This window comes from Squalius cephalus, assembly GCF_949319135.1.
Source record: "Squalius cephalus genome assembly, chromosome: 22".
Classification (NCBI taxonomy): Eukaryota; Metazoa; Chordata; class Actinopteri; order Cypriniformes; family Leuciscidae; genus Squalius; species Squalius cephalus.
Genome location: NC_137143.1, coordinates 10,322,393 through 10,337,070, shown reverse-complemented (window position 1 = coordinate 10,337,070; position 14,678 = coordinate 10,322,393). Strand labels below are relative to the sequence as shown.

The 14,678-nt window shown below is 39.3% G+C and overlaps 2 protein-coding genes across 5 annotated transcripts in view; one reads left to right on the top strand and one right to left on the bottom strand.

Moving 5' to 3' along the window:
• The window catches only part of LOC307150345 (bactericidal permeability-increasing protein-like), a 136,472-nt gene extending 135,504 nt beyond the window's left edge, over nucleotides 1-968 (top strand). For both annotated transcript variants that reach the window (XM_079857493.1, XM_079857494.1), the window contains one exon: nucleotides 45-968. In XM_079857493.1, the coding sequence (XP_079713619.1) occupies nucleotides 45-86 (42 nt within the window). In that variant the 3' untranslated portion in view covers nucleotides 87-968. The remainder of the gene's footprint in view (nucleotides 1-44) is intronic.
• Nucleotides 969-1,482: 514 nt separating this feature from the next.
• LOC307150343 (uncharacterized protein) lies at nucleotides 1,483-13,573 on the bottom strand. 3 transcript variants are annotated; one of them, XR_013819688.1, is made up of 3 exons: nucleotides 2,492-2,544; nucleotides 2,009-2,120; nucleotides 1,483-1,839 (listed from the first exon to the last, which is right to left on the bottom strand). XR_013819688.1 is itself a non-coding variant. In XM_079857490.1 (3 exons), exon 1 carries the CDS (start codon nucleotides 9,748-9,750, stop codon nucleotides 7,993-7,995), a length of 1,758 nt encoding a protein of 585 aa, XP_079713616.1. In that variant the 5' UTR covers nucleotides 9,751-13,573; the 3' UTR covers nucleotides 1,483-1,839; nucleotides 2,009-2,120; nucleotides 3,300-7,992. The 3 variants fall into 3 exon arrangements, 2 of the variants coding, with proteins under 2 accessions (XP_079713616.1, XP_079713617.1); XM_079857490.1 differs by lacking the exon at nucleotides 2,492-2,544 and adding an exon at nucleotides 3,300-13,573; XM_079857491.1 differs by lacking the exons at nucleotides 1,483-1,839; nucleotides 2,009-2,120; nucleotides 2,492-2,544 and adding exons at nucleotides 2,742-2,772; nucleotides 3,300-13,573.
• Nucleotides 13,574-14,678: the final 1,105 nt, after the last annotated feature.

Below are 14,678 nucleotides of genomic sequence, written 5' to 3'. Positions count from 1 at the left end.
ATAATTATTATATAGTACTAATTTACTTTTTTTTTTTTGCACAGAACTACTTGTTGATTGGAACAGATGTTCAATTCACAGGATAAATTTCACCTGAATTGGTGAAGAATTTTAAATAAAAAACAAAATAAATACGATTTACTACTTAAGATAATATGCTTTTAAAGATGATTTGTAAAATAAATCATTTACATCTTTAAAATTTCGATTTTAATTTTTACTCTATGGGAATGGGGTGGGGGTTGGTCTCCAATATGGTGCCCTGAGCACGTGTGTTTGTGAGTTCTGCAATCTGAAGCATGCATGAAGGCAGTGGAATGTTCAAATATAACTGCAGGAAGTTGAAAGGTCATTTGAACAATTACTATAAACCAGATGCCGACTCAACTGAAATTATGCTGATGGAGGAAGTAATTTTTTCTCTTCCTGAACAGCAAATCTCTGGCTACTAAATCTCGGAGAACCAAAGATTAGAGAACCACTAATCTTTTGCAACTCCTCAAACTTTTGAAGCTCCTAAAGAATAGGTCAGGTGTACTGGAAAAGATGATTGGCAAAGCATGAGATTGGGCACCTCCCATAAGCAATGACAATGTATACAAATTTAATTTCATGTCCTGAGTGGTATTTTTAATGGTAGGTTATTTTTAATTTCAGTTACTTATGAAATTGTTAACGATTACAATTGGGGTTACATCTGAATATTTTATGTAAAAATCAAGGATATGTTGTGTAAGGCCCATTATATTGGTCCAATCTGCCGGTTCGCCAATACACGGGGAAGGTATCACGTGTTCTGTCCTCACTCATGCAAAGTATTGGTTGGTTAAATTTGTAATACATTAATCATATGTATTACTCGTTAATTCATCTGACTCCATAAATGAAAGGTTTTAATAATATCTGTGCCTCACTAAAAGTGAGCGAATGTTTGACTATTCCTTTTAACCATTAAAGGGACACTATGCAAGTCTGAGTGTTTTTTCTCTACGAGCTCCCCCTAGTGTCTGGTAGTATAATGCTTTCAAACACTCTGTCGTAAAAACGAACTGTTGTCCCTCCCCCCTTGCCACGAGCAACCCAGCTGAGGAACCGGCTATTTCAAAACCAGTTATGTCTACCGAGGCAAGTAAAGCAATACTTTCTTTCCAACTGATGGCGATTTTTTTATTTATTGTGTTGTCATGCATACTACACTGTAAAAAAAAAAAGTTGGGTCAACTTAAAAAAATAAGGCAACTTATCGCAAGCTCTTTTTTGAGTAAACTTCACAAACAGGGACTGAAGTCCACGCAACTAAAAAGATTACGTTAAAATCATAAGTTGCTTCAACATAAATAGTCATGTTTAGCTAATGAATAACAGAACAAAGTATTTTTAGTTGGCTGAACACAAATGGGCCTATTATCTTATAGGCCTATATTGATTTATTATATATTATTTAAATAGTTTAATTAAATAAGAGACAGACCATAACACGAGTCAGATAACTTTTTTTATTTAAACAGTTTGTGTCTGATGCACAACAATGACATTATCGTAGCAAGTCTTGAATTTGTTAACTCAGTGCATGGTACTTACCAATGCATGTTAAAGAACATTAGCCTGAAGTTTCAGTTCACCCAAAAATGAAAAGTCAGTCATCATCAATCCATATTCAGTGCATTCATGAGTCCGAACAAGCATATACTGCTGGTAGATCTGTAATGTCCTCAAGAACAATGGCCTGTTCCAGTATTAGTTGGTCGGAGTTGGTAGTGATGTAACAGCGGCATCTTCGGCCACAGTAAGGATTCCGATCTCTACATCTTTGATGCCGTGGTCTAAAGGATCAGTATCCTGGGAGAATAATTCATGAGATAAGGGTATTAATTGAAGTGTACATTTAAAAATAATAACAACAACAACATTATTATTATTTATGTTGTTGTGTAAATAACCTGAATACATGTAAAACATAAATAGATTAAAAAATGACCAAGAAATGAAAATGAAAATGGTAATTTACCAGAAATGAAAATGAAAATGGTAATTTTCCTGGGTAAACTTGTAGAGTTTTCATGCTGGAAAAGTGGCAATCCCTCAAGATCTGTTTTCTGACGTGTGGTAATGTCACTCACCTAAAAAGAAAGGAAAAAAATATATATATTATTTTAATCTGCAGATGCACTATGACCTTAACTCTTAATAATTTAACATAGGGATCTGCTTTGGGAGTTAAATGTATACAGCACACCCAAAATGATAATTCTGTCATATTTTACTCTTCCTCATGTAATTCCAAATCCATATGACTTGGTCCATAACAAAGATTTTTTTTAAAGAATGTACAGATTGCTCTTTTACATACAGTGGAATCAAAAAAGTAAAATCATAAAATTTGTCAATAAATCATGTACAGTTTCCCAATTGACAACTGCATGAAAAACAGACTGATGTCATAATTAAGTTTATGATATTGATAACTGATATTATAAAGTTATTTACTTACTATTTTCCTCTCTATATGTGTTCATTCAAAGTAGATTCTCATGGTCGACGTTATAGATACACGGAAACTCATGGAGATCTGTAAAAAACAAGTCAGTTGGAATCACCACAAAGTTTTACTACTATAAGTATTCCTAAAATGTTCTAAAGAAATAATAATTAATAATAATCTTTAGAAATAATAATTAAAATAATAATAATATTAACAGTTGCTATTAAATGGTTTACCTCATCCTTTAGAAAAAGTGCAGGTGGCAGGCCATCTCTCTCTGAACTCCTCAACTAGTGTAAATACATAATGAGTAAACATCTCATTTGATATGACAAAACATACAGTTGATTATAAAAATGATAAATACCAGACATGTTCAAGTCCCTAAAGGCCAAATCAAGTCTTAGTTTGTACCTTTTTTTAACAATATTTCTTTCAGCTAACCTAGTAATTGTAATTAACAGTGTTTTAAACTTTCAAAACGGATTTCTACTTCAAAAATGTCTAACATAGCACATCAATTATTACTTAAAAAAATAATGAATTACTTTAAAATAAAAATTTTATTCACAATAAAAAAATATTATTTTTAAAATACATAACATTATGCCATTCTGAATGCAGGGAGAGTCACCACGAGAGAAAAAAAAAAAAAAAAAAAAAAACTAAACGTGCTGTGTATTTTGAGCTATTTGAGCTGCCGTAGTTTGCTGTAGTTCTAGGCAATGATGGGTAATGTAGTCTTCCAGAGAGCGCCGGTGGTAACAGTAAACAACACAAAGAGCAATATTCCCGTCAGTGTGTCGTTAATACATACCTGTGACTCTTTGGAAACGCTGGATTGAATAGGCAGGATAACATCAGCATTGGCCTCTTCCAGTATTAGTTGGTCAGAGTTGGTAGTGATGTAACAGCGGCCTGTAACAGTGATGGTGAATTACATCAGGCCATCAGTTTGGGAAGAGCACAAAACATCATATATGACAAATAACATACAGTCGATTATAAAAATGATTAATACATACCAGTGATTGTGCAGAAACGCTGAATTGAAGGCAGCACTTTGCTACCGACTTCTCATCCATCTATGCTTCTCACCAGCTGCAGACAGAGACCTAACCGCCGAGTCTCACACTGCGCATGCGTTCAGGGTTCAAACTGCGCACGCGGTAACAAAAAACGCGGACTTCAATGAAAACTAAAACGATTTAGTTTGAACAACAAAACATTGTACGTTTTCATCATTTAAGTCACGAATTTGTTGAATCAACTTAGTATGATGCATGAACACTTCCAATAAAAATATCTTAGTTCATTTTACTGTTTTATGTTTATTTGGAGAACTTTCAGTAAGTTGGCTTTTTTACAGTGTAGTATTTTTACCGGGAACGAACGATATGAACGAGGCGAACTACTGCTTTCGTGTTTGTTTGTTTGTTTGTTTTTGGGAGAATGGGCATGAGCATAAACAAAATATATATATCGGAGGCTAATATTTGTCTAAAGTTATATTAGCAAGGTCTATAAGTTCATCTGGTAGAATGATGGTTTACCTTTGCTTGTCTAAGAAAACATCAGAACGTTTTTTCTAGCTCGATCATGATATGTGCAACATTTTGCGCGTCTGATATTGCCTACTATCAGACGCGTTGACTTAGTGACATAAAATAAAAGTGTAAGTTACACAAATAAAACCGACAGAGGAACGGCCAAACAACTACAGAAATCAAACGTGTTTGCTATGACAATGCTAACATCAAAGTTATAGTATCTAGCGTACTAGTAAGCCCCTAACAGACAGCGATCATAATAAAAACCTTTACAGACAATAGCAAACATCCTGAGGTCACAATTACTTGAAATTTAAATATTAAACACAGTTTATTCCAAAGATACTTAACTTACAAGTGCAACAGCAGGATCAGCATCCGTTTTGCAGGCTTCTGTTTCTCTCAGTTCTCACCATTCTGAAAAAGCCGGTCCGATATATTTACTTGAGTCTGACTTCTTGCTCGGTCAGTCTCCCGTTTCCTCTTTCGTTGGTCCTCCGACAAAGATTTCCTAGCTTTCTGCTTCTTTTTTACAGGCTCAGCCTCAGCCATAACTCAATCTATCGTTGCCCTTTGCTTATAGCTAGCCCGCCGGTGCTTGAATAGGGGCGTGTACGTGTGCAGTGCCGTCAAGCAATTCGTTACATCGCGAGACCTGATATCACACGATACTTCCTGACACCGACCCGCGTCCCAAAGTTGCAAGTGAGTTTTTTCCGCTCTCGGGCACCAGGGGGGTGCGAAACCACCACCATTCAACCCGAAATAGGTAATATAACCATTCCACTGACTCCGAAGCTGTTCAGTTAAGGTTAAAAAGTTACCTAGAGCACCTTTAAATGAACAATGTCAAGATCAGTTAGAATAATCACATGTAACAATTTATTATGTCAGGTAAATGTATCATGCCAATTTCATAATCAATTCAAAGATAATCGATACAAAACATCAAATGCTCTGGAATAGAGAGAAGATGCAAACCCAACTTTAAGAAATACGTGAGGCTAAGAGATCTCTCTCTCAGCCTCACGGGCCAATCTGAAGTACAGAAAAGGCCTCGATCTCCCTGCTGCATTTCATTAAATTGTCAGACCTCTTTCACATGGAAACGTGCTAACAAAAGAAAATTGCATTCAGAGGTAGCACCTCTTGGGGGTGAGTGACCATTTGTCTTGAGAGACCACCTTCCTTTGTAAGTCAGCTATCCATAAACTCTTAAAACTTTATTACCTTGTGTTTTACTTATTCTGAAATGAGACATTTGTACCAGTCGCACTGTGACATTTTAAACGATACCAAACATGAAAATACTCTGTGATAATCATTCACATTAAACTATACATTTTCTTGGGAATTCAGGTGAATCATCTGAACATGAGAGAGAGGGGGTGAGGGGAGAAGAAAAGAGATGTAGATGAAGTTGATTTGGAGGTGAGACTTTCGTCTCGATGGTGCATGAGAGCCAGTTCAAATGGTAATCTCCAGAGAGGTCCTTTTGTCCTCTCAGGGTCTGGTCACCCCCGAAACAGACTGTCCGGAATTTCCTAATTTATCAATTCTTACAGTTGAATAATAATAATTTGTTGCTTTGCCTGTATTTCATGTGCACAATGCTCAGTACCGCCACTCCCTAAACGCAGATTACGTAGTGCACGAACTCCCCAGGGGGGCACCATTTCTGTTGCTAAAAAAAAACCCCATTAATTCTATATTAATATTAACATACTGTAAATATAAACATAAAAAAAAAATGCATTTTACGTTGAACGCAGTAAGCACACGCCATTGTTGGCTGCCAAGTTGTAACAACTATGCCCGAGAAAAGATAACAGCTGTCTGGCGCTGAGAAGCAAAAAAAAACAAAAAACAAAAAAACCCCAGATGAATCCCGTGCGTCCCCACTTTGCACACAGAAAATGACGCTAACATGACCATATTGATTGATTCTAAGATATTTAGCTTGTTACAAACAATGTGCAATCTGTAAAACGAAAACCTCAAAATTAAAGTTGAAATCTTATACAAGTTTTGGAGATGTAAACTTTTGTTCTTAAGTTCTTCTGTGAGTGTGGGTTCACTCGCTGTTTTTTCTCTTAATGTTAGAAGTATGAGAAAATTAGTTAAAAGAAAAGCAATCTTTTTGTTTTGTCGAAAATATTTCTGTGATTTTTATTTCATTCAAGAGACACATGCATCTGAATCAGACTTTTAGTTTTGGAAGAGTCAGTGGGGAAACGATATGTGGATGTTGTATGGTAGCAATGATTCCGCAGGTGTTGTAATTTTGAAAGGTAAATTTAGAGGAAAAAATGTTAAAAGTTATTCACATTCCTTGGGAAGATGGGTTATTTTGATTGTCAAATTCAACCAGCAATATTTTGTGTTAGGGAATATATATGCAACAAACAGTGTTGTAAAGAACAAAAGTTTACTTACAAGACTTTGAAGAAAAAATCAGAAACATCTTGGATAGTTTTCCTGATGCTAAACTAATTCTTGGAGGGGATTATAATTCTATCTAATACCTGGACTGTATTCCTCCTCGTGGAAATAGTTTAAATAATTTCAGTGAATTACATAATTTGTGTTTGGGATTGGATTAATTGATATTTGGAGGATCTGAAACCCAAACAAGAATTTACATGGTGTTCTGGTGACAGGAATAAACAGTCTAAGATAGACTTTTGGCTCATATCCAGTGTACTAGAAAATCAAGTACGCTATGTTACTGTGGAAACGTCTGTCCTTACTGACCATAAAGTCATTTATCTAGTTATTGACTTATCTGGAAGTATTGATAATTAAGTAAGAACATGAACACACTGGAAATTAAATAAGGCAATATTGGAAGATGACTTGTTTATTAAAAAGGAAGTAAAAAAATATTATTTTAAGTTGCTGGAACAATGCAAAACGTTCAAATAAATATGGTAGCAATTGGGAGTACATGAAGTATCTTACAAGAAAACAAGCCATTGTTACAGGAAAATTAATAGCACAGGCTAAAAGGACTAGATAGGAACAAGTAATAAAAGACATAGTTAATTTGACAAGTAATAATGTAATGAATCAGCAGGACAAACTCAGGTTATTTGAATCACAGTTACAGTTAGACGAGATATATGAATATAAAGCCAAGGGGGCATTTGTTATTTTTTTAACTTAGAAAAAAGAAACACTGAGCTGAATTCTGTATTAAAACTAAATATAAATGGGGAGGTGTCTGAAGATTCTGTAAAAATTTCTAATTATATATCATCCTTTTATCGGACGTTATATAACAAAGAGGATGATGGCAATACAAGACAATTCCTAGATAGCATTAAAGCAAATGCCAAATGTATACATCCGGATTGTATGATGTTGTGCGGCAAAGATATTTCTATAGAAGTTAGATTTGGGATCAGTAAACTAAAAGATAATAAATCTCCCGGTAACGATGGTTTGGTTAGCGAATTTTACAAGGAATTTCAAGAACAATTCTCAATTTTTATTATGTGAGTTTAATGAAGCTATAGAACGAGGCGAGTTACTTCCATCGTTACGTCAGGGATTGATTAGTTTGATACCAAAAGCTAATAAGGACACTACCCTTATCAGCAATTGGAGACCAATTACATTACTTAATGTAACGCTGCTGGCTGAATGATAGGAGGAAGCAGGATCCACATGCAGCAAACTTTATTTAATAAACCAAAACCTACACAAACTCAGACTCGGGAAACAGGACACAGGAACCAAACAGCCAACATACACAAACAAGAACCCACAAACACTGAAACAAGATACAGGGTTTAAATACAGAGACTAACAAGCTAAACAAGATAACAAGGGGGCGTGGTTAATCTGAAACACCTGGGGAGACTAATAAACAAGAAAGACTACAAAGGACTACAAAACATGGCACAGAACAGGAAATAACAAAAATGCACACCAGACAAGGGAAACACAGGACAGGAATCATGACATAGCCCCCCACTTAAGGAGCAGATTCCAGATGCTCCTCAGGAAATAGTTCAGGAGGGTGGTGGAGCGGAGGCGGACCCGGGGGCGGGGTGGAGGGCCAGGCCCGTGGAACGGCAGAGGGCCTGGAGACTGTGGCAGAACGGGAGACCAGGGCGGATCAGGCTGTGCAGGCGACCAGGGCGGAGCAGGCTGTGCAGGCGGCCAGGGCAGTGCTGGCTGAGGAGACGGCCACGGCGGTGACGACCCTTCTGGCGGCCACGGCGGAGACGACCCTTCGGGCGGCCACGGCGGAGACGACCCTTCAGGCGGCCACGGCGGAGACGACCCTTCAGGCGGCCAGGGCGGAACAGGAGACCACCCCTCTGGCGGTCCTGGCGGATCGGGCTGGTCCGGAGGTGTATTGCCCCCCCCCAAAATTTTCATGGGGAGGCTCCCCGGTAAAGAGTCCTGGACCAGCGATGAAGAGGGCTTTGAGCTGGGCAGGACCAGCGGCGAAGAGGGCACTGAGATGGGCAGGACCAGCGGCAAAGAGGGCACTGAGCTGGGCAGGACCAGCGGCGTAGAGGGCTCTGAGCTGGTCAGGACCAGCGGCGAAGGCTTTGTGCTGGGCAGGACCAGCGGTGAAGGCTTTGTGCTGGGCAGGACCAGCGATGAAGAGGGCTCTGAGCTGGGCAGGACCAGCGGCGAAGAGGGCACTGAGCTGGGCAGGACCAGCGGCGTAGAGGGCTCTGAGCTGGGCAGGACCAGCGGCGAAGGCTTTGTGCTGGGCAGGACCAGCGGTGAAGGCTTTGTGCTGGGCAGGACCAGCGGTGAAGGCTTTGTGCTGGGCAGGACCAGCGGTGAAGGCCTTGTGCTGGGCAGGACCAGCGGTGAAGGCTTTGTGCTGGGCAGGACCAGCGGTGAAGGCTTTGTGCTGGGCAGGACCAGCGGTGAAGGCTTTGTGCTGGGCAGGACCAGCGGTGAAGGCCTTGTGCTGGGCAGGACCAGCGGTGAAGGCCTTGTGCTGGGCAGGACCAGCGGTGAAGGCTTTGTGCTGGGCAGGACCAGCGGTGAAGGAGACTCTGGGATGGCGTGAAGCTCTGGATCGGCAGAAGTGACGTGAACAGTCTCTGGATCAGCAGAAGTGACGTGAACAGTCTCTGGATCGGCAGAAGTGACATGAACAGTCTCTGGATCGGCAGACGTGACGTGAACAGTCTCTGGATCGGCAGAAGTGACGTGAACAGTCTCTGGATCAGCAGAAGTGACGTGAACAGTCTCTGGATCAGCAGAAGCGACGTGAACAGTCTCTGGATCAGCAGAAGCGACGTGAACAGTCTCTGGATCAGCAGAAGCGACGTGAACAGTCTCTGGATCAGCAGAAGCGACGTGAACAGTCTCTGGATCAGCAGAAGCGACGTGAACAGTCTCTGGATCAGCAGAAGCGACGTGAACAGTCTCTGGATCAGCAGAAGCGACGTGAAGAAGCTCAGGTTCAGGAACAGGCTCAGACTCAGGAACAGATGCGGTCTCAGGAACAGACAGAGGCTCAGGAAGCGTGGCGGCGGCCATCCTTGGAACCAGAATCAGGCGTGGCCGCCTTCTTGGCTGGAGATTCTCAGACAACGTGGTGGCGGCCATCCTGGGAACCAGAATCAGACGTGGCCGCCTGATCTTGGCTGGAGACTCCCCAAAGCTGCTGCTGGATCCATTAAGTGGTGGGTTCTTCTGTAACGCTGCTGGCTGAATGATAGGAGGAAGCAGGATCCACATGCAGCAAACTTTATTTAATAAACCAAAACCTACACAAACTCAGACTCGGGAAACAGGACACAGGAACCAAACAGCCAACATACACAAACAAGAACCCACAAACACTGAAACAAGATACAGGGTTTAAATACAGAGACTAACAAGCTAAACAAGATAACAAGGGGGCGTGGTTAATCTGAAACACCTGGGGAGACTAATAAACAAGAAAGACTACAAAGGACTACAAAACATGGCACAGAACAGGAAATAACAAAAATGCACACCAGACAAGGGAAACACAGGACAGGAATCATGACACTTAATAACGATATTAAGGTATTTACTATTATTTTTGCAGAAAGATTAAAAAAATGCTTAGAACAAATTATAGATGATTGCCAATCAGGAATCATGAAGGGCAGACATATAAGTAATAATATTCATTTGGTCCCAGATTTAATTGATTATAATAAGTATATTGATGGTGAAAGTTTTATATTTTTTGTAGATTTTTATAAAGCATTTGACACTGTTAACCACAATTTTATGTTTGAGACTTTAGATTATTTATTTTTTTGGCTTTGGTAATTTCTTTAAAAGGGCCATTTGTTATTTATATAATGGGTGTAATAGCTCAGTAAAACTTGCAAATGGCACTACCCCCAGATTTCTTTTAGAAAGAGGCATAAGGCAGGGATGCCCAATATCACCTTTTTTTGTTTTTACTTGTAACTCAGACAATGACTCTTTAAAAAAATATAATTTTTACGGCATCAGGATTTTAGAAAGAAAAATAAAATGCTGGCAATTAGCAGATGATACAACAATATTTGTTTGAGATTCATTAGAAATTAAAAGTGTGATTGATTGTTTGAATAACTTTTCATTAGTCTCAGGGTTAAAATTAAATTTAAACAAATGTGAGTTGTTCCCTCTAAAAAATAGTGAACTTCTTGATATTAATTGCATCCCTGTAAAGAATCAAAATATGTAAAGATGAAAAGGAAAGGGGTCAGCTTAATTTTCAATCTGTAGTTCAAAAAGTTCAACATAGATTGAATGTATGGTTAATGCAAGACTTGTCAATTAATGGTAGAATTATTTTATCAAAAACTGAGTGTTTGCTCTATCCTGCTATTTCACTAGAAGTCCCAAATAACATCATTAAAGAAGTCGATAAAAATCTTTTTAATTTAATTTGGAGAAACAGATCTCATTACATTAAAAAAGGTACCTTAATTTGGTTGGTAATGTAGGTTTAAATGTGCTTGACTTCAGCACTTCAAATACAATTAAAAAAAATAGATGGCTCAAGGCAGCATTACTTTCAATACAAAAATAAAATTTGGTATTTAATTCCTAATGTAATTTTTGAAAACGTGTGGGGTTGCTTTTCTGTTGCAATGCAACTTGAAATCAGTAAGATTCCTGTTAGATTACTGGTAAGTAATTTTCACAGGCAGGTGCTACTCTCGTAGATGCTTATCTATAAACATAATTTTTCTCCAAACAAATGTATAATTTGGAATAACAGGTTGTAACGGGATTTAGATGTTATGGGAAGAAGGAGGCGGGAACCGGCGAACGTTCAACAATATTTAATAATAAATACACAAATATACAAATGAAAGTAAAAGCCAGCAGCCCCTCACGGACGACTGCTGGCGACACAAACAGAAACAAAACATGAACTAAAAATCAGGCCTGTCCTCTCTCGCTCTTCACTGTCGTCGCTCCTCCTTTATGCCTCCGCTCCTCCGTGAGAGATGCGAGACCGGTGCGTCTCACAGGTGTGGCTCATCATAATCACGACACCGGCCTCGCGCCGTCCTCCCACGGCCCTCGACCTCGTCCTGCTCGCCACACAGGTATATAACGTTTAAGCATAAAACTTTGTCTTTTCAAAAATGGGTTGATAATGGCATCATATTTGTTAAACAGTTATTTAATGAAAATGGGCACCTGTATACCCACAGTGGGGAGAACAAGTATTTGATACACTGCCGATTTTGCAGGTTTTCCCACTTACAAAGCATGTAGAAGTCTGTAATTTTTATCATAGGTACTCTTCAACTGTGAGTGACAGAATCTAAAACAAAAATCCAGAAAATCACATTGTATGATTTTTAAGTAATTAATTTGCATTTTATTGCATGACATTAGTATTTGATAAATCAGAAAGGAGAACTTAATATTTGGTATAGAAACCTTTGTTTGCAATTACAGAGATCATACGTTTCCTGTACTTCTTGACCAGGTTTGCACACACTGCTGCAGGGATTTTGGCCCACTCCTCCATACAGACCTTCTCCAGATCCTTCAGGTTTCGGGGCTGTCGCTGGGCAATACGGACTTTCAGCTCCCTCCAAAGATTTTCTATTGGGTTCTGGCTAGGCCACTCCAGGACCTTGAGATCCTTCTTACGGAGCCACTCCTTAGTTGCCCTGGCTGTGTGTTTCGGGTCGTTGTCATGCTGGAAGACCCAGCTACGACCCATCTTCAATGCTTTTACTGAGGGGAGGAGGTTGTTGGCCAAGATCTCGCGATACATGGCCCCATCCATCCTCCCCTCAATACGGTGCAGTCGTCCTGTCCCCTTTGCAGAAAAGCATCCCCAAAGAATGATGTTTCCACCTCCATACTTCACGGTTGGGATGGTGTTCTTGGGGTTGTACTCATCCTTCTTCTTCCTCCAAACACGGCGAGTGGAGTTTAGACCAAAAAGCTCTATTTTTGTCTCATCAGACCACATGACCTTCTACCATTACTCCTCTGGATCATCCAGATGGTCATTGGCAAACTTCAGACAGGCCTGGACATGCGCTGGCTTGAGCAGGGGACCTTGCGTGTGCTGCATTTTAATCCATGACGGCGTAGTGTGTTACTAATGGTTTTCTTTGAGACTGTGGTCCCAGCTCTCTTCAGGTCATTGACCAGGTCTTGCCGTGTAGTTCTAGGCTGATCCCTCACCTTCCTCATGATCATTGATGTCCCACGAGGTGAGATCTTGCATGGTGCCCCAGACCGAGAGAGATTGACCGTCATCTTGAACTTCTTCCATTTTCTAATAATTGCGCCAACATTTGATGCCTTCTTACCAAGCTGCTTGCCTATTTTCCTGTAGCCCATCCCAGCCTTGTGCAGGTCTACAATTTTATCCCTGATGTCCTTACACAGCTCTCTGGTCTTGGCCATTGTGGAGAGGTTGGAGTCTGTTTGATTGAGTGTGTGGACAGGTGTCTTTTATACAGGTAACGAGTTCAAACAGGTGCAGTTAATACAGGTAATGAGTGGAGAACAGGAGGACTTCTTAAAGAAAAACTAACAGGTCTGTGAGAGCCGGAATTCTTACTGGTTGGTAGGTGATCAAATACTTATGTCATGCAATAAAATGCAAATTAATTATTTAAAAATCATACAATGTGATTTTCTGGATTTTTGTTTTAGATTCCATCTCTCACAGTTGAAGTGTACCTATGATAAAAATTACAGACCTCTACATGCTTTGTAAGTACGAAAACCTGCAAAATCAGCAGTGTATCAAATACTTGTTCTCCCCACTGTATGTAGAATTTCTTCAAAGGTATAATATTCCAATAATCCCAAAAGAATATTGTATAGTGTTCGATGCTATACCATCTGGTTTAAAATGTCTGTTTAAAGGAAATGTGAATAAGGAGACTGAGTCTCAGACCTGATGTTGCAATTAAAGGAGTTACTATTACTTATAGAAGATGGAATATTTACTTTGTTAGAAAGTTACTAACTGATTACAGCCCAATATCTTCTAAAACATACTGGCATTCTAAAGTTGAGTGCATTGACTGGAAATATATGCATAGTTGCTGCCAAAAAAATACTGCATAACAAATAAGGTGGGAGAAGTACATTTTAAAATACTTCATCTGGTGTAGGGGAGAGTGGGGTGATTTGTGCCAGGGGGGGAAGTAGTTCCACCCCTTGTTCTGGAAAACCATAGAATAATTTGGTCATGTGACCACATAATTTTGAAAAGCAATCAATTTTACTCATCCTCCAAAGAAGAGAGATACATGGCATGAGAGTTAAGCAAATTTTAGTGCAAAAAACTGTTTTTTCCCTTTCAAAGTAAATTTTCTATGATTAAGGTTTTTTGATTGTAGTGTCTGGACAATTATAGACAAGTTTGAAAACATTTCACACATGTTTTAGTGCTTTAGTAGGCTACACAATGAGTCTATACAGTTAGCATGATGTTAGCTCTTAACTGCTGGATCATGCTAATTATTCAAACTTTTGGGTCTGGGGTGATTTGTGCCAAAGGGCATGGGGTAAGTTGTGCCAGATCCAGACCACCTAGAGACCTACATACTCACAGGGGATAATCTTGAGAAGTGAGGAGATGGGCTGGCCTCATCAGTGTTTGACTTAGGCCTACCTGTTATTTGTTTAATTTAGGTAAGACTGATTTCAGTTTTGAGTTTGCACTATGTTAATAAAGAGAAGTTTTATTCAGTTTTTAAGAGGCTAAGTCACAATAGGATGTTTAGAAATTAGCCTAGTAAATTTATTCTTATGTTACATAATTGACAGACAGTGCTATGTCAACAGGCATCTATTGCCAAAGCCTTTTTTGCCTGAAATGATTCACAAATATCAAATATTGTGTTGCTATGGTGCTCTAAATGGTTGCTAGGGCGTAGCTTGATAGCTTCACAATGATCCTGAGAGATTGATTGGTCGTCTGAGTAAAATGAGCCCGCCCCCTTGTCTCTGTGACACTGTGATCCAGAGTTGTGTTCAATACAAAATCCCTATGCAATTGACCATAGTAGGAAAAACGCATGCTATGGTATTCCAGGGTGACAATATCTAAATAAACCTTAAATTAGTAATTTTGTATTGAATTTGTCTTGCTTTCATATAGCATACGGTTCATAACAGTAAAATGTTCTGTTTTACTTCAGAAA

Coding starts and splice junctions, on each gene's coding strand:
- LOC307150343 (XM_079857490.1), bottom strand. CDS start 9,750: ATGTGGATCCTGCTTCCTCCTATCATTCAGCCAGCAGCGTTACAGAAG.